Here is a 21,448-nt window from a genome sequence, read left to right on the forward strand (position 1 = left end):
AGTTTACATGCTAATTAAGAAAAATAAATAGAGAATTATTATATGATATAAAATTCTGAAGTCAACCGAGTGCTGGAGGAAGATGGACGACAAACATACAAGTGATTTTTACAAAAAGGAATTATCTTAGAATTCATCCAAGTAGAGGTTTAGGGTATGTGTTAATAAATCATCGTGCTCGTGATGTTTTGAATTACGACTTTCTGTGATGAAACCTTTTTGCAAAGATCTTTGATTGAAAGTCCAATGAAAAGATGCGGGCTTATCGAGCCAAGTACTTACGAAACTGGCCCAGAGAACAGATATGGGCTTTAACCCCAATTTCTTTGGCCAACAGACGGCCTTAATGGGCAACATAAGTACGAAATTGAGCATCATGTAAAGCCCATAGAACAGATATGGGCTTCGATACATCCGAAATTGCGTATCATGTAAAAGCCCAAGGAACAGATGTAAGCTTTTGCCCCCACTTACTTGGCCAACTTACAGTATTGGGCATCAATCAGAGCCCAAAGGAAGGATATTAGCTGTTGGCCCAACCTATTGGGCCAAACATTTGCAAAATTGGGCCTAAGATAAAGTTCAACCAAAAGACATGTAAAACTGGGAGGGCCTTAAGAAAAGCCCAGAAAATGTATATGGGCTCTCGCAATAAAGTAAGCCCGCTATCGAATAAAGTTCAACGGCAATATGCCTGCGGCCGAGCTTATTTACTTAACTTCGACTAGAACCAGTTTGTTCAAACATTTCTCGACCTCAATAAATGCACTTTGCATAAAATAGGAGATAAATTTATTAAGCCTCACAAACGAGCTTGTCAAAAGCCATTTTTGTATTCATCACGAAAGAGGCCTAGCCCAACACCAAAAATAAAGACGACGTATTTCAAATTGTTATTGACACCTTACACAGACAAAGTCCGGGAAAACTCCTTTAAAAAGACATTACATAATGCGACGTGCTACCCTTTTTTAACGTACACTAATTATTCAACGAAGCGAGGAGTCTTATTAGTTATTCCTTTTACGACAATAATTATAAAATTACTGTATGCAGCATGATTTAGCAAAATTAAGGAAAGTTTTTTTAAAAAAAGGTACTACATAACGCAACGTGTTACCCTTTTTAACGTACACTAATTATTCAACAAAGCGAGAAGTCTTATTAGTTATTCCCCCTTGGAACTTAACCACAAAACATCAATTGCAGTGAGTTATTCGCATAGTCCGCGATCACACAGGGATATTATTGAACAATTACTGTGCTTGCACGAAGATTTATCAGTTGGTAAAATGAAAGGTCTTTGAAGCGCATGAAACAATGTAATCAACAAGAAGCACATCAAAAGCCTTGCAACAACAAAAGAGATGGTCCCCCAAAAAAGCTGTGACTCCAAATAACCAACAAATGGTGCTACCCTTTCATTGCCATAAAATGGACCACGGAATTTGTTCAAACAAGATTAATCGACAGGGGAAGATGAGGATGAGTTAACAGCAAATAAAACTCTTACATTGATTAATTAACATATTTCAATAAGGATCAAGCAATTACTTGATTATGTCAAATTGTTAGTAATATTGGTCACGAACCAACCTCCAACCTCAAACCTAAACCCTAACAATGCAGAAGATGTTTGTGATGCCAAAGAACGTTCTTTAAACATAAAAGCAATGAGAACCCAGAAAAAAATTTAAAAGTTTTACAGGTATTGCAGAGGAATCACATCTCAATTTCTAGATGACAGTTAACTACAAAATAACCTTCCATAATACACCCAATGCAGGAAGCCTTCGAGTTTAAAATAATTTGCACCTCAAATGTTTTGGGAAAATTTGGTTCTTATGATACGTATCAAAAACTTTTTTTGCTAATTCTAACAATAAAGGGCGCCTGTCCATAGATTTATCAGCTGGTATTTGGTTGCGTAAGATGAAAGAATGACTATGAAGTATTTCTGTAGCGCTGTATGGGGTAAAGTAAGTGCTATAGCAATTGACTCTAGAGCAAAACTGGGAAGAAAGGAGCAACAAAGGAGAACACGACAGGAATTATTCCTATTGTTTCAAAATAAGTAAATCAGATTTCAGTTTATAAGAACATAAAAATGTGTATAACATAGATAAATCAGTGGTTCATGTTTTCATGAAAATTTTAGCTGATATTTTGAAAACTTTCATGTAGCATTATATGAACACTTGCAGAAAATTCTTTTGCATCTTCCTAGTCCTCAAATTATTCCAAAAAGTACACCATCATTATACATTGAAAGAACTCGACATGACTTTGCACAATAACTATCATAATTTACAAAAATGGCCTGGAGTATAAATGTATAATTAAAGGCAACAGCAACTACTGAGCCAGGATTCTGCTCAGAAAATACTCAATAGATCAAAATAACAAAACTCCCAGTCACTAATAGCTAATTTTTAAAGAAGGTCAAGGTAATACCATTACTTCAAACTTTGCTCCCACAGGAAAACTAAAAGTTTCAGTTTTAACTCAAAAATCAGTCATAGAATTATTTATACTCATACTTTTAAGTTAAAACTGAACATCATCCACTTGCAGAAGGCTTCCTCTTCTCAAACCAAAAAAAAAAAACATAAAGAGACTGTCCCAAAAGCAATGACAACATATAAACCAAATGTAAGCAAGAATCAAAACGTAACGGTTTCACCACATTGCTTGAAAAAAGAATTCGAATTACTTAAATATAAATCAAACCAACAAAAAAAAGAGCTAGAAAAAGGTAAAAATCTAAGTATAACCAATGGCAAACCACACTCCACGCATACACAAGAATCAAAGACCACTGAAATCAGAATTAAAATCACAGACAGACTGAGAATTCAAGATTATCATATCATACGCAGGATATGAAACCCAAAGACAAAAGAAAAAACTGTGATGCATTTCGCATTTCAGGGATACATGAAGAACAAGGAAAAATATATGAATTCCACAATACACGACCTGATCAGTGAAAGATAAGGCGCAAGAGATTCCAATACTGAAACCAAGAAAACATATCAATGGTCTGTTAAAATTTTGAGGCAATAAGTAACACATAACTTCACAAAAGTCACAGCAACAGATACCAACCGCTAATTGAACAACCAATAGGCGAGATCTTTCAACTACATTCAGATTCTGAACTTCTTCCAAATTTCATAACTGAAGAGAATTAAGGCTGTGTTTATAAGGAGGAAAACTGGAAATAAAAAAAGAGGTAACGAAGACACACGAAATTGGCAGAAAACCAAGAGATTTGTATGTATGTATTTTTCAAAAAAAAATAACAAATGAATCCAGTGAGTAGTTCAACAGCATTCACAAAATGGCCAAGCTCATAACACTTTCACAGTTTCACGTGCAAAACCAAGAGGATAGCATACAGATTTAAATCGCATAACATACGCAAATACAAGAAACGTGTTGAAACAGAGGGAGGCAAAAAAAAACTAACAATAGGTCTTCTAATCTAATTACGAAGCCATATCAGGAACTACCGGCACCAAAAAAGGACAGGAAAAACACAATAAAATCAGAAACGTTACCAGATCTGCAGATACCGCAAGTGACATCTCGATTACGCCATGCTCGGCGCCGGCATTGTAGAGCGCCTCTTCTCCTCGTCACCGACTACAACGGTTTCCTCAATAAGAATTACTTCGCCGAGGAAGAAGGATAAAGAAAGGCAACAATCAGACATTCCCAAGAGAAATCGGAGAGCCAACTGTGTGAGAGGGAGAGGGAGAGGGGAGTTGAAGATCGCCAGAGAGAAGTGAGGCTTGAAATCAGAAAACGTTACCAGATCTGCAGATACCGCCAGCGACATCTCGATTACGCCATGCTCGGCGCCGGTATTGTAGAGCGCCTCTTCTCCTCGTCACCGACTACAACGGTTTCCTTGATAGAATTACTTCGTTGAGAAAGAAGAGTAGAGAAAGGCAACAATCAGACATTCCTGAGAGAAATCGGAGAGCCAATTGTGAGAGAGGGAGAGGGGAGTTGAAGATCGCCAGAGAGAAGTGAGGGTTAAAATTTTTGAACTCTTTATGGACAACCCTAGCGTACTTATCTAAACAGAAGCTATGTATGAAAGAAACAGATCGACAGTCAAAAACTCTCGAAAGCATTACGTAATAATATTTATTTCCTTCCAAGAACTGATAAATAAAATTTGAGTATCAATATCCAGAAAAAACTATCATTCTGATGATCGTGAACAAGTTATCAGAAAAGACCTTGACGAATTCGTGAGTCGATCTGCGAGACCGCTTCTTTCTGCATCTCTCCTCTCTGTGATTCGACGATCTGGAAATTGAGGCTTGAGGATGTTGGAGATTAAGGTTCAGCAGATAATGGAGGGGAGAGTAGGACGAGTTCGTGATTAGGGTTTCACGCTAGGGCAAGTCGAAGCGATACGAGGCCCTTTGGGGGGAGAGAAGACGAGACTATAGAGGCGGTTCGCGGTTGTCGGTTTTGAATCAAATGTTTTGATAAAATAATAATAATAATAATAATACATTTAAGGAGCTAATATTTTATATTTCATCTCATCTCAGCTCAGGATGGTAAAAGCGTTATTAGCAACACAATTGAAGGATTATATGGGAAACAAAAAAGTGACTCGGGCTACCAGGCTACCAATACGAAGACACGTCACGCGCTGATCAATCAATCGACGCCTTTTGAAATCGGACATAGATACATATACGCACAAAAGAGGAGAAAACCCTCTTTTTCTGGCTTTGCTGCTCTCTCCTTGCTGATCTGATTAGGTTTTCATTACCTAAAATTTCCTTTAAATCCTCACGTCTTTTTTAATTTGAATTTTTTATTGGATTTAGTGCTTAATCGGACGAATTTGATGAAAACAGGGCTCATCGGATGCTGTTTTGAGCTTCCAGATCGGAGGAAATCAACAGCAGACAGGTTAGGGGTTTATAGATATATTTAATACATAGGGTATATATACTTGTGTAGCATGTGGATGTGAGTTTAATATGTTTAATTATCTGCTGTTGGGGATGGATTATTTAGGGGTTTTATCCAATTTTTGGGATGATAGAGAAAATAACTAGGAAATCTGGGCATATAATAATTTGTGCAAAATTAAGAAAATTTATAAATGATTTTGGTAGCTGATAATATTTAGTATTTAGATTGGTGCTTATTTTTATTTTTATTTTTTTATAGGCATGCTTAAATTTCTGGTATTTGCTCAAACAACTGGGTTAGTTGGAAGCGTGCTGGAATTGTTATAAATTTTGTGGCTTTAAATGTCTTATGATGTATACCATGAATGTTCAATGTTCAGGTTGATTGGTGCTTTGATTTTGTAAGATTAAGCAATAAATTTACTGGATGCTGTGAACTTTGTTGTGAAAAGTAAGCGTGTAGTTGCAGATTTGTTGATGGCTTTTCGCAAAGTATAGCGCACTCGCTGCAATTTATGTATCCGCAATGAAATATGTCTATATAGATGTTGAGGTTACACATTTGCAGTTTTCTTACCCAATGCAGCTTTGTTCATGTTTGGATGAAGAGTTCTTTGTGACTGGAAGTCATTAGGTAACTGAATGCTGTTGGAATGGTGAAATCCACATAGGATATGGTGACTCTTACTTATTCAGGTTCTGCGCACAATATGGCCTGTGCTTGAACTTTGATGTTAGTGGCAACAGTTTAAAATACCATGCACCACAACTCTATAGGCATAGTGAATAGAAAAAGTGTGCAGTCTGTGTGTGAGGACTGAGGTGATTGAGGATAACAAACAAAATTGCCTTTGAATGTATTATAGGTGTGCTGCCATAACAGAATTAGGTGGAAGGACATAATATGTGGACGGGTATGTTTTTTTTACACACAAACATGTGGTCCAATTATAGAGTAGTGAGGGTGCAACTGTGCAACCTAGAGGTCACAGGTTCAATTCCTAGCTCATCCCGGGATTAAAAATTCAAAATTACAGAGTTACTTTCCTACTCCTTTAGTCATATTTATTTCAGGAGCAGCCTTCATAAATTGTAGAGCAACTCTTGATTTTGGCCCGCATAGCTTATCTGCACTAAATCTTCATTCAGAATTCTAAGTTATGCAAGTGACTTGAACTCTAGTTATAGCTATTGAACATGTATCCTAAACTTTATATGAATTTCAAAGTCATGCAAGGGCCTTAAGCACTAATTATTGCAATTGCAAATTAATGTGAATGCTAATAGCTTCATGAATGAATTGGGTTTTGGCTAGTTTCTCTGTTTAGTACCTAATAATTGAATGTCATGATAGTGCTTTGTTGACCCTGTGTTCATGTTCTTCTTGATTTTTTAGTACTGCTACAAATACTCGAGGGGTTCTTTTGGTATTATTGACTCAAATGAATGGGAAGGTTATTTTGGAAGCAATCTGTGGCTATATTATTGCCAATCCAGCTTGTCATATTTGTACCTTTACAATGACAATGGTGCAGGAAATATGGACCATGACAAGACTGGATGCCAAGCTCCTCCTGAACGCCCTATTTTGTGCGTTAACAACTGTGGCTTCTTTGGAAGTGCAGCTACTATGAATATGTGTTCCAAGTGCCACAAGGATATGTTGTTGAAAGAGGAGCCGGCAAAGCTTGCTGCTTCTTCTATTGGAAGTATTGTGAATGGTAAATTGGGCAGCAATGGAAATGAACCTGTTGTTGTTACTTCAAATGTGGATTTGCAACTGATGTCTGCGGAACCAAAGATCATTTCTGTGCAGCCATCCTGTGCTTCAGGATCAGGGGAGACTGTTGAGGCAAAGCCAAAGGAAGGTCCGAACAGGTGCAGCTCTTGCAAAAAGAGGGTTGGTTTAACAGGCTTCAAATGTCGCTGTGGTAACCTTTTCTGTGCAACTCATCGCTATTCAGACAAACATGACTGCCCCTTTGATTACCGTTCTGTTGCACGAGATACCATAGCTCAAGCAAACCCAGTTGTCAAGGCAGAGAAGCTTGATAAAATCTGAAATATTGAGGGCCAGAGTTTTACATGCTGAAATACGATGCTGCAAGACTTGCTCCAACTTGACCTCGTATCCTATATGTTGTGCTTTTCTATTGTTACACTGGGAAAAGCATGACGGTAGGATATGTGTACTATGAAGAACTCTATATCTTTTGGTTGGGGAGAATTTGTGTTGGCTCCCGTCTTTTTAAGTCTTGTTTCTGTGCTGGTTTGGAGTTTGTGATGTGTCATCTATATCAGGTCTCTCTTCTAGTACATGTCAAATGGTATGTGCGACTTTTTAGATTATATGGAAGATACCCATGTACGATCTTGTGCTTAGATTTGTAAATTATGATTGTGGCTTTTGTGGCATTCAAATTTGGATTCTGCATACCTCACATTGCAAGTTCATTGGTATTTTTTGTTTGAAATCAAATTGCTAGTTTATAATGGAGTATACCTACTACCTTGGATTTTCTTTTTACTTATCCAGAAGCAAAACTTACGGGACTTGGGTGCTACATAGAACATCAACCACAGAACAAATCACCGTTAGAAGTATAATAGAGTACTACTGTGCTACATAGAACATCAACCACGGTCCACGGAGTACTGTATAGAACATCGACAATGAAACCAGAGACTGAAGACTCGCGAAACTGACACTACAGAGAGAGAGCTCTGATTGAATTAGTTCGACATGTCAAGTACTTTCCTCATGTTTTGAGACAGGTAATGCTCGAGCTATGAATGCATTAATGGAGAGGGTCGAATCCAGCAAATCAATACTAGATGTTGATATATTAGGGGCATCTACAATAACCTTGGAGGTTTGCTTCTAGCAGATAACTGAAATATGAGAGGAAATAATCCACGATATGGTATGAGATTGAACCAAAATATAAAGATATTACGATAATAACCAACTTTGTTACAATATCTAAAACTGTAGAGTAAAATAAAATCAGCCGTAGATGTCAACATGACTAGTCAAAGCAAAACCGGCTGAAATGACGAGATATGCAGTGATTCTGTTTCTTGCACCCACAACTGCATGCCATTCAAGGCCAAAATTCCAAGCGACAGCAGCATTTTTTTTCTTTAATACCAATATCAAAGACACACGAATGGTTTTCAGTATCACCCTTAATATCACTCTATTCTCAAAACTGCATTGACAAAAAGGGTCCCAGAACATTAAGTCCTCACACTACAGCTTGGCTACATTAGAAATTCAAACAGGAATGTCTGGTTCGCCCCTCCATTGTTTTCTCTTTTTATTACCTACTCTTGCATGCATTACAAACCCAGCAAGCTAGTACCAAGATAAAAAATTAAAGTCTAGATATCAAAATTAGAGACCAATCCCACTAGAATCAGCTTCAAGATACTTACAGATCCTTTCCATTACTTCTCTGCCCTTGACACTATTTTGCATAAACTTCTCAGCACAACGTTGCTCCACCTTCTCTGCCATTGATGCCAGAGCTGATAATGGCTTAATCTTAATGCTGGTCTCCTGCCGACAAACTGTCCACGCACTTGGATTGTTCGGATGAGGGTTATAACTGATCTTCTCCTCGACTTCTATGAACTTCTGGAGACTAATATTGTGCGTGGCAAGTTGCATAGATCTTGATCGAGCATCAACAACTGTTGATTCGACACAGTGGCAAATATCCTGACCAACAATTTTGCGAATGAACCATGGTCCTGGGGTATGGATAGTAAGTGCACGAGTGGTGTAAAGCTTCCCAGCTTGTGGATCAAGCTTGTGGTTCAGTGTGTCAACCTCAAGGATATGGGATAGTGTACGCTTGTTCTCAGGGTCAGCAAACTTGCGCCAGGAAGCTGAAGTAACTCGCTCCCATGGGTGCTTGTAAACATGCTCTTGTGCATAAGCTTTCACCATTATGTTAATTTGGCTCTGCAATTTCAGATACTAAGACCGAGTTAATCATAAAATAAAGTTTAAGTTCACCTATTCAGGCCATTTGTACTGCATCTTCTCATTAAATAGAAATTAAACACTTAATAAAAACAATCCAGAAAGAATGGGACGATTACAAAAGCCAAAACTAGTATAATGCCTAGCTTTCTATCCAAGTTTAATATCATTTGGACCAAAACAATGAATGTTTTGTCCTATAAGCACATAATATGACAGATAGCTTGTCAAACAGGTACCAAGCTCATAATAAAAACCCCTGTTATAGACAACAATAATTTTTACTTTTAGTGAGAAATATTTCAACAAATAATATCTCTGGGTCACAAAAATTGCGCCTTTTACATAAGCACACAGCAGTTCCCTGTTTACAATTACATATGAAGCTGAAAACTTCAAGATTCAATAAGACCTGCCTAATCAGTAACCCAATCGAATTGCAAAGAAAAACAATACTAAGATTATTTACCACCAGTACAGACGGTATAATTGGAACATGCCTGTCTTTTCATGCAAACAAGGACATCTTGCTCAAACATACGAGACCGAGACCGAGACCGAGACCGAGACCGAGAAACAACCTGATAAAGCATTCTAAACCTTTTAATGGCTCTCAGACCAACCAGTATCCCATAAACTCGATCACAATCACCGGAAGGAGTTGAAGGATTGATAATCTTGATTGGTATTCAAGTTACCAAAAGCACACAACCTTTACCCATGACATGGGTAAAGGTAGGAGTAATGAACAAACACAACATGGGTCCTCGAGAAACTTCAAAACCTATCATTCAATTGAACCTAAAGGACCAATTGAGAAGAAATAGTCGAATCAATCACCGGCCTCTTCTGTCATTATCAATAATCATTCGTCCACACGAATTCTTGCGAAGAAAGAATCGCAGAAATGCATATGTACGTTCAGATTGATCGGCTCAATTCCAATGAAGAAGACCATAAATACGTGGTGGATTTACCAGGTCAACTGAATCTGATCGGAACAAATAAAACCAAAAAGAAAAAACAGGGAAGAAAATTACAACGAATTTAAGCTATTAAAACGCACCGTAAAGAGATGGATGAAGCAGAGAGAAGATCTCAAGGAAGAAGAAAGAACGCAGAAGCAAATGGAATCGTTGTTACTCAGGCGGCGACCTGTGGCTCTGTGGGGTGGAGTTCGTGCTCCTCAAGACAATTTACTAAATGACAATGTTAACCTCATACATTAATTGGACACGTAGTCTATAATCTCGTATAGCCAATTAGCCACTTGCCAAATTATTATTTTAATTTTTTTTCCCTGGCAAATTATTTTGCTTTCAAATTTCAATAAATGTATATATAATTATGTGTGCGTTTTCTTTTCCTCGCTCAAGTATGAATCCTTTTTTGCCTCCTCCAAATTCTTTGTTTTCCTTTTACTGATTTGGATTAAACATTGTAGCATAAAGCCCTAAACCTAATAGTAATACAAATCAAAATGGTTAATCAGTAGCATGAACCCAAGTTTAATGGAGGTTAATTACTCGTGATCTTTGTTACGAATTGAATCCCACAACAGAAGTATGCAATTATGATGTAGGCTTTATAGGAGTATTGGGCTCTCCAACTTCACAAACTAATTTTTAGGGTATGGTACTCCCAAAATTGATATCAATCTTTCTATGGATATTTTCTGATAAGTAGATCAATGGGAGGACCAAAGTTGTTGCTTGTTCCTCAAGTTTATTATTGCAAATGATTGCTCACACTTGTGGGTGGCATAAATAAAAAGCATTTCTTATATATGGAGTCCAAGATTCAAGATTTCAAGGGTTAGTGGTTAACATGTGAAACAACGGGGAACATCTTTCTTAATATCTTATAAGATCATTCAAGAAAGCAAAACAAACAAAAAGATCGAGTTCATATTGAATTAATCGATGAAGGAAGTCAAACAGATCACACATTAAGAATAGTTTCCACGAAAATATTCTTAATTCATATTAATAGGATTAGGATAATCAGATATTTAATTATCTGCATTAATTAATCAAGACAATGCCATGCACGTGCATCCCATTTAGACATCCCCCTAGTTCAATTAGATGTTAAACAATTAATGAAAATTGAGAAGTCCGCAACTACTTCCATGGAATTGTCGGAGTGTATGCAAGTTGCTGTTCATATATATGGATCGATCGACAGGCCACATGTGCGTCGACGTTTCGTTTTGGAAGATCGAGAGTAAGAATTCTGGGTCGACTATCAAGACTACCGTGAAACAGTCGATGATGATTGTTTGATTGAACTTGACGCACATGGCGATCAGTATGTGTGTAGATTCATACAGTGTCTTAAATCAGACACATATCCAACTACTTACCAGTTACCATCTTCTTCTTCTTTTTTGTTGGGTTATAAAACTCCATAACCGAAACCTTCAATAATTAATGTTCCCACATATGTACGTGTATCTCCGGCCCTTCAATTAATATAGACCGTCGCTTTTGTTCACAAAAATGATAAAACTAATACTTCCTTTAATTAAAGAAGATGTAATCCATAATTAACAAGATTCATGCTTATTGATAGACACTTGTTAATAATTCACTATAACATATGACATTATACCATGTGTGATGAAAAATTTTTCACCTAATTTTTTAAATTTAAAATACATATATTTTAAAAAAATTTCAATGCACATTTTTCATCTTTATCTAGTGCCTTACGAACATTCATCATGTTGTAGTCAATACTTAATAGATACCCTTAAAGCACATGTTATCAATACCCATATACAGTATATTTTGTTCCGAAACAAATTATTCATCAATTGTTTTTTTTTTTTCTTTTATAGAACAAACTCATTAATTGCTAATCAGAGAAAAACACACAAAGACTCGTTAACTTCAACTAACTTTTTTCTTGCCATTAATACCAGGAAACACTTTTCAAAAAATAATAATAATAATACATAGAGAGAGAGAGAGTAATGTTCCCTGGTTACACGTTTTACTAATAGGTTCTGAAATCTGTTTGTTCAACTTCTAAACCAGTTCAATCCTTCATCAAGTTTTATTTTAATTTTTTTTATTAGTTTTAGTTTCTAGGGTTTTGAAGGTGAAAAGAGGCTAGGGAAGAAAGCGAGAGACTTGGGTCCTTGCTTCCTTGTTGTGGTGAACTTTGGTCAACGTAGACTTACATATATGTTAAGGAATTTGTCAGAGACTTCTGTGAAATAATCAACAATGGCAGGTGATTCTGTTTTTTTCTTATATTTGTATTGTATATAAAAAAGGTGTTTTTTTTGTTTTATTCCGATAACTATGTAATATTTACTGGCACTGATCAGGTGTGCACAGAAAGTTCATCATACCAATTTTTATACAAATGAAACCGATCAGTACATATATCCTTTTCCCTTTTGGCTTGCATATATAGACATTCACATGCGATATATGGCTCGTGAAAAATAGTTTGGGTTTTGAATCAATTTTGGATTTGTGTATCCATTGAAGGATTAATAATTTAGCATACATGATGAACGTATCATGCATATGTGTGTATACATTTACATACATGCACCTGTTTGATGATGACTCAAACTTTCATGATGTTTTATGTCTCTAACATAGCAAGATTGATTTTTTTTTTTTCAATTTCAGTTAAACTTTCTAATATTATAAATTAATTGGGCTTAGTGGAGGACACAAGGCAAGAACATAAAGAAATACGAGGCTTCTAATTAAGTATGCATATCTAGGACATGAAATGAGAAATTTTTTAATTTTAATATAATCTGAATCTTCTTAACTTTTTGATGGGGTGCGAAAATCAATTAGGTGGTCAACAGATTTCTACTTGGGGGAAGCAAAGTAAAATCCTTCAAATCTTAATTATTTTAATTTTGAATCCCAATTTTATAATCGAAAACTGTGGTTCAATTTTGAACATGAAAGAACTCATTCTTATTTCTTAGCTCTTACTCCTACTCTAGAACTTTTAATAGTTAATATGTCGGATAAATACAGTATTATATTGCATGTACTACACATGCAATACATCTCTATTAATCAACACATGCAGAGACACTCGGGGATCTACAAATTTGGTTACTTATATAATTTGTGAGTGAGAGATCTTCCCTGGTTTATGGGTTTTGATCATCAGATATCTTCAGAGCTCGTGCGTATGGAAATCAGAGAGAGAGAGAGAGAGAGGATTTAAAGAGTGTGGGAATGCTGGGCTTTGGGGGGTCATATATTGCGTTATACGAGGAGGAGAGTTCCAATAAACCAAGTGGGGTTGAGAGAGAGAGAGAGAGAGAGAAAGCTAGCTAGGGTTGGATTTTTCCAGTTGGAATTGTGGGTTTGTCTTAATTCAAGACTGAAATGTGCACTCATCAAGTTAATTATGATTTATATATATATATATATATATTATAAAGTAATGCTCGTGTCCAATATTCTTATATTTATATAAAATATTAAGTATATATTATTAATTTCTGATGACTTAAAGTTTTTAAGTGTTGGAAAGTGTTGTTGAAGGGTCAGAGACCACTTTAAGATGACAATTGCAAAAGGGCTGAGAAAGGAACAAACTATTGATATCTCCGTGTGTATGAGTTTAAAACTTTAAATAGTGTGCATCTTTCTCTTAAATTTTCTCTTTTCAAACCCTCTCTCCTCCTCCTCCTCTCATGTTTCTTACATAAACTCTTCAGTAAGTAATTTGAACATTTTTTAGAGAGGGAGGGAGGTGATCACTACTGCAAACCCTAATCAGTTTTGGTAATCAAACAACAGCCGTCTTCGCTTATTACTCGTCCTCTCTTCTTTACTAACTAACTATTTTTTTTTTCTTTTCTCAGGGAGACTGTTCAAGTGTTTATAAGGAAAACAACTCAAAGAAGTATATATTCATTATGGGGTCCATGAATTCAAACAACTGGCTTTCATTTCCTCATTCTCCTACCAATTCTTCCATGCCATCACATATGCATACATCTCAAGCTCATCATCAATTCAATCTAGGGTTAGTCAATGACAACATTGACCACCCATTTCAACCCCATGGTACATAAATATCTTCTTCTCACTCTATATATCTTTCTTTCTCGCTCTATCCTTTTCTCCTTTTAACTCAAAATTTTGTTTTATTTTACAGAATGGAATCTAATGAACACACATGGAAGCAATGAAGTGCCAAAGGTTGCAGATTTTCTCGGGGTGAGCAAATCGGATACGCAGTCCGATCTTGTGGTCTACAATGAAATTCAAGCCAATGAATCCGATTATGGCCTGTTTCAAAACAATAGTACTCTTGTGCCTGTGCAAAATGCTGTTGTGGGAGCTTCCGCTAACAACAACTACGAGTTTCAAGAGAATGGTAGCAACTTGCAGTCATTGACACTGTCTATGGGTAGTAGTAAGGGTTCTACATGTGAAACTAGCGGAAAGAGTAATACTGTTCCTGTTGAAGCCGCTCCTAGGACATTAGATACATTCGGTCAAAGAACATCCATATATCGAGGAGTAACAAGGTACACAAATTAGAGGATTTATCACTATATAAAATATATATCTTCATCAATTACATAGGTAAAAACTTGACTAGTTTAATAGAGCTTGAGCATAAATGAATGGAGTTTACGTATGTTTGGCTACATATATAGGCATAGATGGACAGGAAGGTATGAAGCTCATCTATGGGATAATAGCTGTAGAAGGGAAGGACAATCAAGGAAGGGTCGACAAGGTACAGTTAATATATATACTTCTTCTACTTTTTGTTAACTTTACTTCATGAAAAGCTATTGATATTTGAAAATTGAAAGATTAATAACCGGCTTTTTTTATAAAAAAAAATTAGGTGTTTTACTTTGTTTACATTGTGACATTGCATGCAGTGTATCTGGGTGGGTATGACAAAGAAGAGAAAGCAGCAAGGGCATACGACATGGCTGCACTCAAGTACTGGGGAACATCCACCACAACAAATTTCCCGGTTTGTTTCTTGCTATGGAAACTAAACAATAACAAATGGGAGCAGAAATCATGTAGTTGTTTTCTTGTTTGGATTAACGCATGCAGATTGGCAATTATGAGAAGGAACTGGAGGAGATGAAGCACATGACCAGACAAGAACATGTAGCTGCCATAAGAAGGTAAGAATTAACGAAGAGGTTCCTCAAGCTGATCATGAGCATGTCTCACTAACCATAATTATGCTGTAGGAATTCATATTGAGGCATAGCTAACTATCTTTTCCTTGAATATATCAGGAAGAGTAGTGGCTTTTCTAGGGGTGCGTCAATGTATCGTGGAGTCACAAGGTACCACCTACATATATTGAATGGTTCCCTCTCCCATTCTCTCCCTCTCTTTCCTTTCTTTTTCTCTCATTGCACATTATCTTATGTATGTACGATATGAGCAGGCATCACCAACATGGACGCTGGCAAGCAAGAATTGGTAGAGTTGCTGGAAACAAAGATCTTTATCTCGGAACTTTTAGTAAGTTATTCCTCTCCCATCCATGATCCATGCCTGCAATCTATTACGTTAAGTTCCGCTCGTTCTTCATATTACTTGATTTACAGCGTACTAAACTCAATAATATATGTAGGCACTGAGGAGGAAGCCGCGGAAGCTTATGACATAGCTGCCATCAAATTCAGAGGTCTAAATGCAGTGACCAACTTCGACATGAACCGTTACGATGTAAAAGCTATAATGGAGAGCAACACTCTGCCTATTGGAGGAGGAGCCGCTAAGCGCCTCAAAGAGGCACAAGCACTTGAATCTTCACGTAAAAGAGAAGAAATGATTGCTCTTGGTCCTGGTTTTCAATATGGAGGAAGCCCAAGCAGCTCAATACAAACTGCATACCCACTTGCAATACAAACCCAATATGACCAAACCCCACAACCAGTTCTCACTCTACAAAACCAACACATCTCTCATTACCAGGACAGCTCAAGTTACCAAAACTACATTCAAACACAACTCCAATTGCACCAACAAAGTGGGTATTACCAACTCCAGCAAGCAACCCAGAACCCGGTGATCTACAATTCTTATATCCAAAATAATCCGGCATTACTTCATGGATTGATGGACATGGGTGGTTCTTCATCAACTATTGTAGACAATAATGGGAGTTCTAGTGGTGGATACAGTGGAGGAGAGTATGGGATTGGATTGGGATCGAATTCTACTGGGAGAAATATAGTTGGGTCTGCTCATGAGGATCTTGCACTTGTTAAGGTTGATTATGATATGCCTTCTGGTGCGTATGGCAGCTGGTCCGGTGACTCCGTTCAGGGTTCGAATAACCCAAGTTTCTTCACAATGTGGAATGACTGATTTATTGCTTCAAGAACAACACATCTTTGACTGGAGGGGACTTTAATTTGAATATTGGAACAATTTACCAGGCTTTCTTTCTTTGTTTTTTCTTTTATTGTTTTTTAATGCTTAATTTATTAAGTGAAGCATGGGATTGAGCATAGGTATTTCATTTTAGTTGCACTAAAATTCTAACTAAAAATTGCTTTTTTTTGGGCTCTTTACTTTGTTATTTGCTCTTGAGGATAAGTCAGTTGGATTAGGGTTTTTAAGTGGGGACTGGAGTGACTGACTGAAAAATTTGCTGATACATATATATGTTGAAATGTCGGTACTTTATGGGTTGTAACAAGCAACTATGACCCAAATTTTGGAATAATGAAATTTTCTTCTTTGTTCAAATCAGGTACTTTGTGCTAATTATTCTGCTATTCTTTCACCACCTTATTGCTTCAATTTGTCTAGCAGTGAAGAGTAATATTGTCACTTAACTTGTTAACCTTTAGAATAAGAAATTTGTTTGTTATATTGTTTTTATTGTTCTCTTGAATTTTAGAATCTGGAATTCTCATGTCAAGCCATCTGCTTTTCTTTTTAATAAAGTCAAAAGGCATAAGTGAGGTGAGAGATTGAGTGACATTGTTAGAATAAAAGTAATGAACATGTGATTTGGCATTTAGTTTAATTGTTAGATCAAAAATTTTAGACTCTAAAATGATTTGAGGAATTGTAAAGCACCGCATGCATTTAGCATACATATAGATAGTTGGGTTATAGGTATCTCAGTAAAAAAAAATGACAATCATCCCAATAGTGGATGTATCACTCTCTTGTTCAATCATCAGGTTTTATGGGTCCCTACACTTATATCAATCAATGGACAAATTCACTACTAGGATGACTGAGATTTTTTTATTGGGATCCCTAGCTTTTTTTAAAAAAAAAATAAACAAAAAATTTCGGTAAATTCGGTTCGCCCCTTGAGGCCTTCTCATATAGCCCATAGAAAACCCGTCCACAAGCAAAGCACCGAGATTGCAAAGGGCCAAGATAGTGAAGCCCACTGGACAATTAATTGTCAATACTTGAACTAAAAGGCCCAGCAGGGAGGTCCAATTGACGGATGCAGTTTCAAGTACTCCCCCGTTGCCGCCACGTTGCGCGACATATATAGCCTGTGCTGTGGTGGCGAGTAGAATGTTTTTTTCGTAGTCGCGAGTCTGGCTCTGGTTTTGTTGAGATTCCTGCATTGTCTGGTAGCGGAAAACGATGACGTTTTCTGCCTTGGTTGTGTTTCGATGGAGACGGCGTCATTTGTAGCTCATGCGGAGAGGGTTTTAGATGGTCTGATGATTCGAAACGGCATCGGTTTTTTGTTTTAGCTAGAGACTTCTATTTGTCGTCTTCTGGTCAAAAGCAAAACTCTGGGTTCATGAACTGCAGCAGATACTTGCTTGGTGCTTGAATCAACTCAGTTGTGTTGTGGGTATTCCTCCGGGCTTGTGATGCGGGTGTGAGGCGGAGTTCTGGCACTGTGTTCTATCGCCATTTGTTTTGTAGGTTCGTCAGCTGACTTTGTTGTTTTGTTTCTGTGATGGTCGTGATTGGTTGTTTGTGGGCTGCCATGAGTTATTGCCCTGGTTTCAAATATTGGGTGTGGTTTCGTTGTTTGTGTTTGTTTGTGGGTAGTGATTTTGAGTTGCGATTTGGGTTTCGTTCTTTCTCTAGAGTTGAAGGTATATGGTTTGTTGGTGTTTGTCTGTTTCTTTAAACACTAAAAATTATTTTGGATAGTATGCGTTGCTACTTCGACAACCAGGAGTCAGCTTAGTTGTGTTCTGGGCATTCTTGCGGGATTGTGCTATGGGTGTAAGGCGGATTTGTGAGACTGAGTTGGATCTCCTTTTGTTTTGTAGGTTCGTTGCCTTAATTTGTTAGTCTGCTAATTTTTTGTAGCTTCTGTGGGTGATTTGGTGTGTCGTGTTGGATTGTTCGACTTGCTCCGGCTCAGTTAGGTACGTAATTTCTGATCTTTTATGGTCTTTGGGTGTCTCAGGCACCTCCAATTAGGTAGGTAATTTGACGAATTTATGATATTTTCTCTTTTTCTTTTTCAGCTTGATTTGGAGAAGTACCCAGAACCCAATTATTAGTGTGTGTTCTCATTGTTAATTATCTTTGCGCTCAAGATTATGCATTTTCCATTGTACGGATTATCCACTTATTTGTGTGTAAAGAGAGGTGCTTGTAAGAACCTATATTTCTTTTAGAACTTCTAATTGTGTTTGATAACTCCTCTTTCAATCTCTCAAGTCTGATAATTGCATGTGGGATTTTTTTTATATGCATGAAAGGTGAGCTTAAATTTTCATCACACCACGGGGTGGGTATTCGTGCGGGATTGAGCTGCGGGTGTGAGGCGGAGTTCTGAGATTGTGTTGGCTTGCCTTTTGTATTCCAAGTTTGTTAGCTGAAATCCTTTTGAGTTTGTTAATTTTCCTTCTTAGCGTGTTGTCTTCCATACATGTTGCCATTTCGTCTGTCTGCTACAGCTTAAATTAAATGCCTTTTTTGTGCAGTGGCCATGGAAGACAATGGTAATGATCTTCTATTTCCTAGCAATTCTACTCACAGCTATACAAATGTTGAGTTATTAAATTTTTTTTTTAAGATCTAATTGGAGAAATTTTTGTATGTCTGAACTACATTTGTATTATACTCTGATGCCTTTTTGATGTCCACTAGCAGGGTTGTTCACTGTTATGGAGATGCACATCCATGGTTGCTTTTTTCTTGCTTATTCCTACAATGCGTTTGTATCTTGGGTTACTACTGATTGTTGTGTTCAGGTGTGTTATGCTTTCTCCTATAGATTTACCTCAGTGTCGTTAATTTGTTTATCAAATAATTTGTTTTCCTTTCAAGAAAATTTGTAATGTCCAATAGCTGGTTTTTGTTGCTTTATGTAGATAAAGAGGATGGACTTAAACTAAAATGTCGTCTTTGATGCTTTGTATTGTAGTTGAATGATACTGCTTTTCATCTTCCCAATGGAGCAATTGTTAATGAGGTAATTGCTATCACACTGTTCTTTTGCGCTTCTTTGTGCTCCATTGTGGTTGTTCAAACCAAGAATTGGTTTGTCATGTGTATAGTTGATATGCTTCCTTTTCTAATTTTGTCGTACTGTTGCATGCATAGTTTTGTTCTGGCATTATTTTTGGTTTTCTCAGCTGATAAACAATTTTTTGATGTCTTATTTTTATTATTATGCACCTGCCCCTACAATTTATGTTGGAGTCTGCTGGTATGCTGCTGTCTTGAATGGTTATTGGGAAGAGATGTTTAGTTGTGCGAAGAGCAGCCACGTTCCTGATTCTGCAGGTATGTCTCTTGATTTCACTTTGTCGGTTACTTCATTTTTGTCAGTGTCACCTTCAATACAATACAGGGGATTATTGTACTTATATTTCTTTTCTAATTATTGATGCATAGGCCTTGACAATCTCACATTTCTGCAAATAGTGTGCTTGCTATGAAGAAGTACCTGAACTCCAAGATACGAGAGGACAAGTGAAGGTCTGAATGTGTTGTGATTTGTTTCAGGATCTACAAGTAGAAACTAACAATTGATAGTGACGTTATGCTGATGAGATTATATAAAACTGAACAGGTGGGCGCGGTGTTATAAGTTGACTGGGTAACAGGAAGAGCTCAAATTGTTGCAGCAATGGGGAATACAGTCCTCGGCTTCGTATGTTCTTGCTCTTAAGGACGTCTTAGGTGCCCACAAATTCATCCTCCTCCATCGAGGTATATTGAGGAGAACAAAACCATATTTCGTGTTTAGTATCAGGCAAATACACTAAAGACCATCCTTTTTTCGAACTTACCCTATTTTCTATAGATTCAGTTCAAAAAATACTTCTTCTTTTCATAATCTCAACTGGAAGGACACTTGCCCTTCCAATCTGTCTAAAAAATTGTTATTGTGATGGCAAAATGTTCTCCCCAGGAAATCCCAAAGCCACCTTCGACAATCCTCACTATGGCGAGGTTTGAACTTTAGTGGATTTTTGTCTAATCTCTCGAACAAAGAAAATTGGCTTAATGGTAGCAGATGTTGATAAAACATCAATGAGATTCATTCCTAACTTCTTCTTCTTTTTGGCTTTGCAGGTATGTAACTATGTTTTAAGCTGTTGTTTGCAGGTATGTGATGTATACTGTAAAATCATAGACCAAAAACTAGGAGGTAAATGGAATGAATTCAGTATTAAGATTCCAAAATGACCAACCAGTTCTGTTTCTTTTTTTCATTGGTTATTTGGTCTATTTTGGCTCTAAATGTCATTCTTTTGCGTCGCCCATAAGAACAAATCAACACTTTATTGGTTACTTCTACATTTTTAAGTAACTTCTAACCGCTTGCTTGGTGCAGGTGAATGATGATGGCGAGCAAGGCAAAAATATACATGGCTCTGTTGAATGGATGGAGCTGGTGTTGTGTCTGGTTCTTAATTTAAGCCCAACATCATCAGTAATTCTTCTTTTGCACATATAATTAAGCTCTTCTTTCTTGCCTTTTTATTTTGTGTAATTTTTGGTAAATACCAATTAAAATGGATTTAAAGAGGAAGATGGCAAAGGGGTACTTGATCGTGGAAACATGGGAGAGAACATGAAGCGATCCGAGTGGGAATTGCTATATATAAATTGTTGTGCACGATCAGTTAATGGAACCATCCTTTGCTTGATTATTCCCATACCAGATTGGTACTCCATAAGGACTTCATGGTGTTACTCAACACCTGTAGTTTTCTTGATGATGATAAACAACAACTTGGTATTCTATTCACTGTGTGCTTCTTAAACACATATTCAGAAATTATTGATCTCCCGCCGCAACGCGCGGGGGAATACACTAGTGTGGGTGTTTGGCAGTACGTTTGCACTGCGTTCAGTTGCAACACACCTCACAGCACCACAGTTTTTTGTGACACGCCAAACAGCTTTTGCGTTCCAACTCACCTCACAGCACCACAGCTTTTTACCTCACAGCACCTCACCACACCTCACAGCACTCCCAAACGCTTACAATGTATGTTGAATTGTTCTACGTAATCAAATTAGGTCAATTATTTTATTTTAGATTAATGTACAATATAAAC

At 37.0% G+C, this 21,448-nt stretch overlaps 3 protein-coding genes and 2 long non-coding RNA genes across 33 annotated transcripts; 3 read left to right on the forward strand and 2 right to left on the reverse strand.

The window, feature by feature from the left end:
* Nucleotides 1-1,490: 1,490 nt before the first annotated feature.
* Nucleotides 1,491-4,514, reverse strand: LOC119997530. Of its 3 annotated transcripts, none has more exons than XR_005468009.1 (3): nucleotides 4,254-4,514; nucleotides 3,109-3,973; nucleotides 1,491-3,016 (listed from the first exon to the last, which is right to left on the reverse strand). It is a non-coding gene; the product is annotated as an uncharacterized LOC119997530 (long non-coding RNA). The 3 variants fall into 3 exon arrangements; XR_005468008.1 differs by having other exon boundaries at nucleotides 1,491-3,675; nucleotides 3,818-3,973; nucleotides 4,254-4,513; XR_005468007.1 differs by having other exon boundaries at nucleotides 1,491-3,973; nucleotides 4,254-4,513.
* A 175-nt stretch (nucleotides 4,515-4,689) lies between these two features.
* Nucleotides 4,690-7,383, forward strand: LOC119997529 (zinc finger A20 and AN1 domain-containing stress-associated protein 8-like). Its single transcript, XM_038844621.1, has 3 exons — nucleotides 4,690-4,790; nucleotides 4,890-4,944; nucleotides 6,485-7,383. The coding sequence occupies exon 3, from the start codon at nucleotides 6,490-6,492 to the stop codon at nucleotides 7,009-7,011; it is 522 nt and encodes a 173-aa protein (XP_038700549.1). The 5' UTR covers nucleotides 4,690-4,790; nucleotides 4,890-4,944; nucleotides 6,485-6,489; the 3' UTR covers nucleotides 7,012-7,383.
* Nucleotides 7,384-7,511: 128 nt separating this feature from the next.
* LOC119997528 (protein slowmo homolog) lies at nucleotides 7,512-10,153 on the reverse strand. 4 transcript variants are annotated; one of them, XM_038844620.1, is made up of 3 exons: nucleotides 10,007-10,153; nucleotides 8,388-8,919; nucleotides 7,512-7,841 (listed from the first exon to the last, which is right to left on the reverse strand). In XM_038844620.1, the coding sequence occupies exons 2-3, from the start codon at nucleotides 8,902-8,904 to the stop codon at nucleotides 7,831-7,833; spliced, it is 528 nt and encodes a 175-aa protein (XP_038700548.1). In that variant the 5' UTR covers nucleotides 8,905-8,919; nucleotides 10,007-10,153; the 3' UTR covers nucleotides 7,512-7,830. The 4 variants fall into 4 exon arrangements, with proteins under 4 accessions (XP_038700548.1, XP_038700546.1, XP_038700545.1 ...); XM_038844618.1 differs by lacking the exon at nucleotides 7,512-7,841 and having other exon boundaries at nucleotides 7,877-8,921; nucleotides 10,021-10,153; XM_038844617.1 differs by lacking the exon at nucleotides 7,512-7,841 and having other exon boundaries at nucleotides 7,877-8,919.
* Nucleotides 10,154-13,852: 3,699 nt separating this feature from the next.
* On the forward strand, nucleotides 13,853-16,295 carry LOC119997527 (AP2-like ethylene-responsive transcription factor PLT2). The gene is made up of 8 exons (XM_038844615.1): nucleotides 13,853-14,003; nucleotides 14,095-14,470; nucleotides 14,603-14,685; nucleotides 14,837-14,934; nucleotides 15,021-15,094; nucleotides 15,212-15,262; nucleotides 15,367-15,443; nucleotides 15,556-16,295. Exons 1-8 carry the CDS (start codon nucleotides 13,853-13,855, stop codon nucleotides 16,293-16,295), a joined length of 1,650 nt encoding a protein of 549 aa, XP_038700543.1.
* Nucleotides 16,296-17,603: 1,308 nt separating this feature from the next.
* LOC119997975 lies at nucleotides 17,604-21,135 on the forward strand. Of its 24 annotated transcripts, none has more exons than XR_005468113.1 (11): nucleotides 17,604-17,837; nucleotides 18,194-18,292; nucleotides 18,395-18,518; nucleotides 18,632-18,738; nucleotides 18,857-18,874; nucleotides 19,026-19,126; nucleotides 19,300-19,661; nucleotides 19,773-19,856; nucleotides 19,951-20,090; nucleotides 20,457-20,532; nucleotides 20,719-21,135. It is a non-coding gene; the product is annotated as an uncharacterized LOC119997975 (long non-coding RNA). The 24 variants fall into 24 exon arrangements; XR_005468106.1 differs by having other exon boundaries at nucleotides 17,606-17,837; nucleotides 19,247-19,661; nucleotides 20,490-20,532; XR_005468108.1 differs by having other exon boundaries at nucleotides 17,607-17,837; nucleotides 18,395-18,524; nucleotides 20,490-20,532.
* Nucleotides 21,136-21,448: the final 313 nt, after the last annotated feature.

This window comes from Tripterygium wilfordii, chromosome 4 (assembly GCF_013401445.1).
Source record: "Tripterygium wilfordii isolate XIE 37 chromosome 4, ASM1340144v1, whole genome shotgun sequence".
Classification (NCBI taxonomy): domain Eukaryota; kingdom Viridiplantae; phylum Streptophyta; class Magnoliopsida; order Celastrales; family Celastraceae; genus Tripterygium; species Tripterygium wilfordii.

What these genes read in the sequence shown, in the direction of transcription:
- LOC119997529 (XM_038844621.1), top strand. Translation starts at nt 6,490, where the DNA reads ATGGACCATGACAAGACTGGATGCCAAGCTCCTCCTGAACGCCCTATT.
- LOC119997528 (XM_038844618.1), bottom strand. Translation starts at nt 8,904, where the DNA reads ATGGTGAAAGCTTATGCACAAGAGCATGTTTACAAGCACCCATGGGAG.
- LOC119997527 (XM_038844615.1), top strand. Translation starts at nt 13,853, where the DNA reads ATGGGGTCCATGAATTCAAACAACTGGCTTTCATTTCCTCATTCTCCT. An exon ending in CCACCCATTTCAACCCCATG is followed by an intron (nt 14,004 to 14,094) that starts GTACATAAATAT and finishes TTTATTTTACAG; the next exon opens with AATGGAATCTAATGAACACA. An exon ending in CATGTAGCTGCCATAAGAAG is followed by an intron (nt 15,095 to 15,211) that starts GTAAGAATTAAC and finishes TGAATATATCAG; the next exon opens with GAAGAGTAGTGGCTTTTCTA.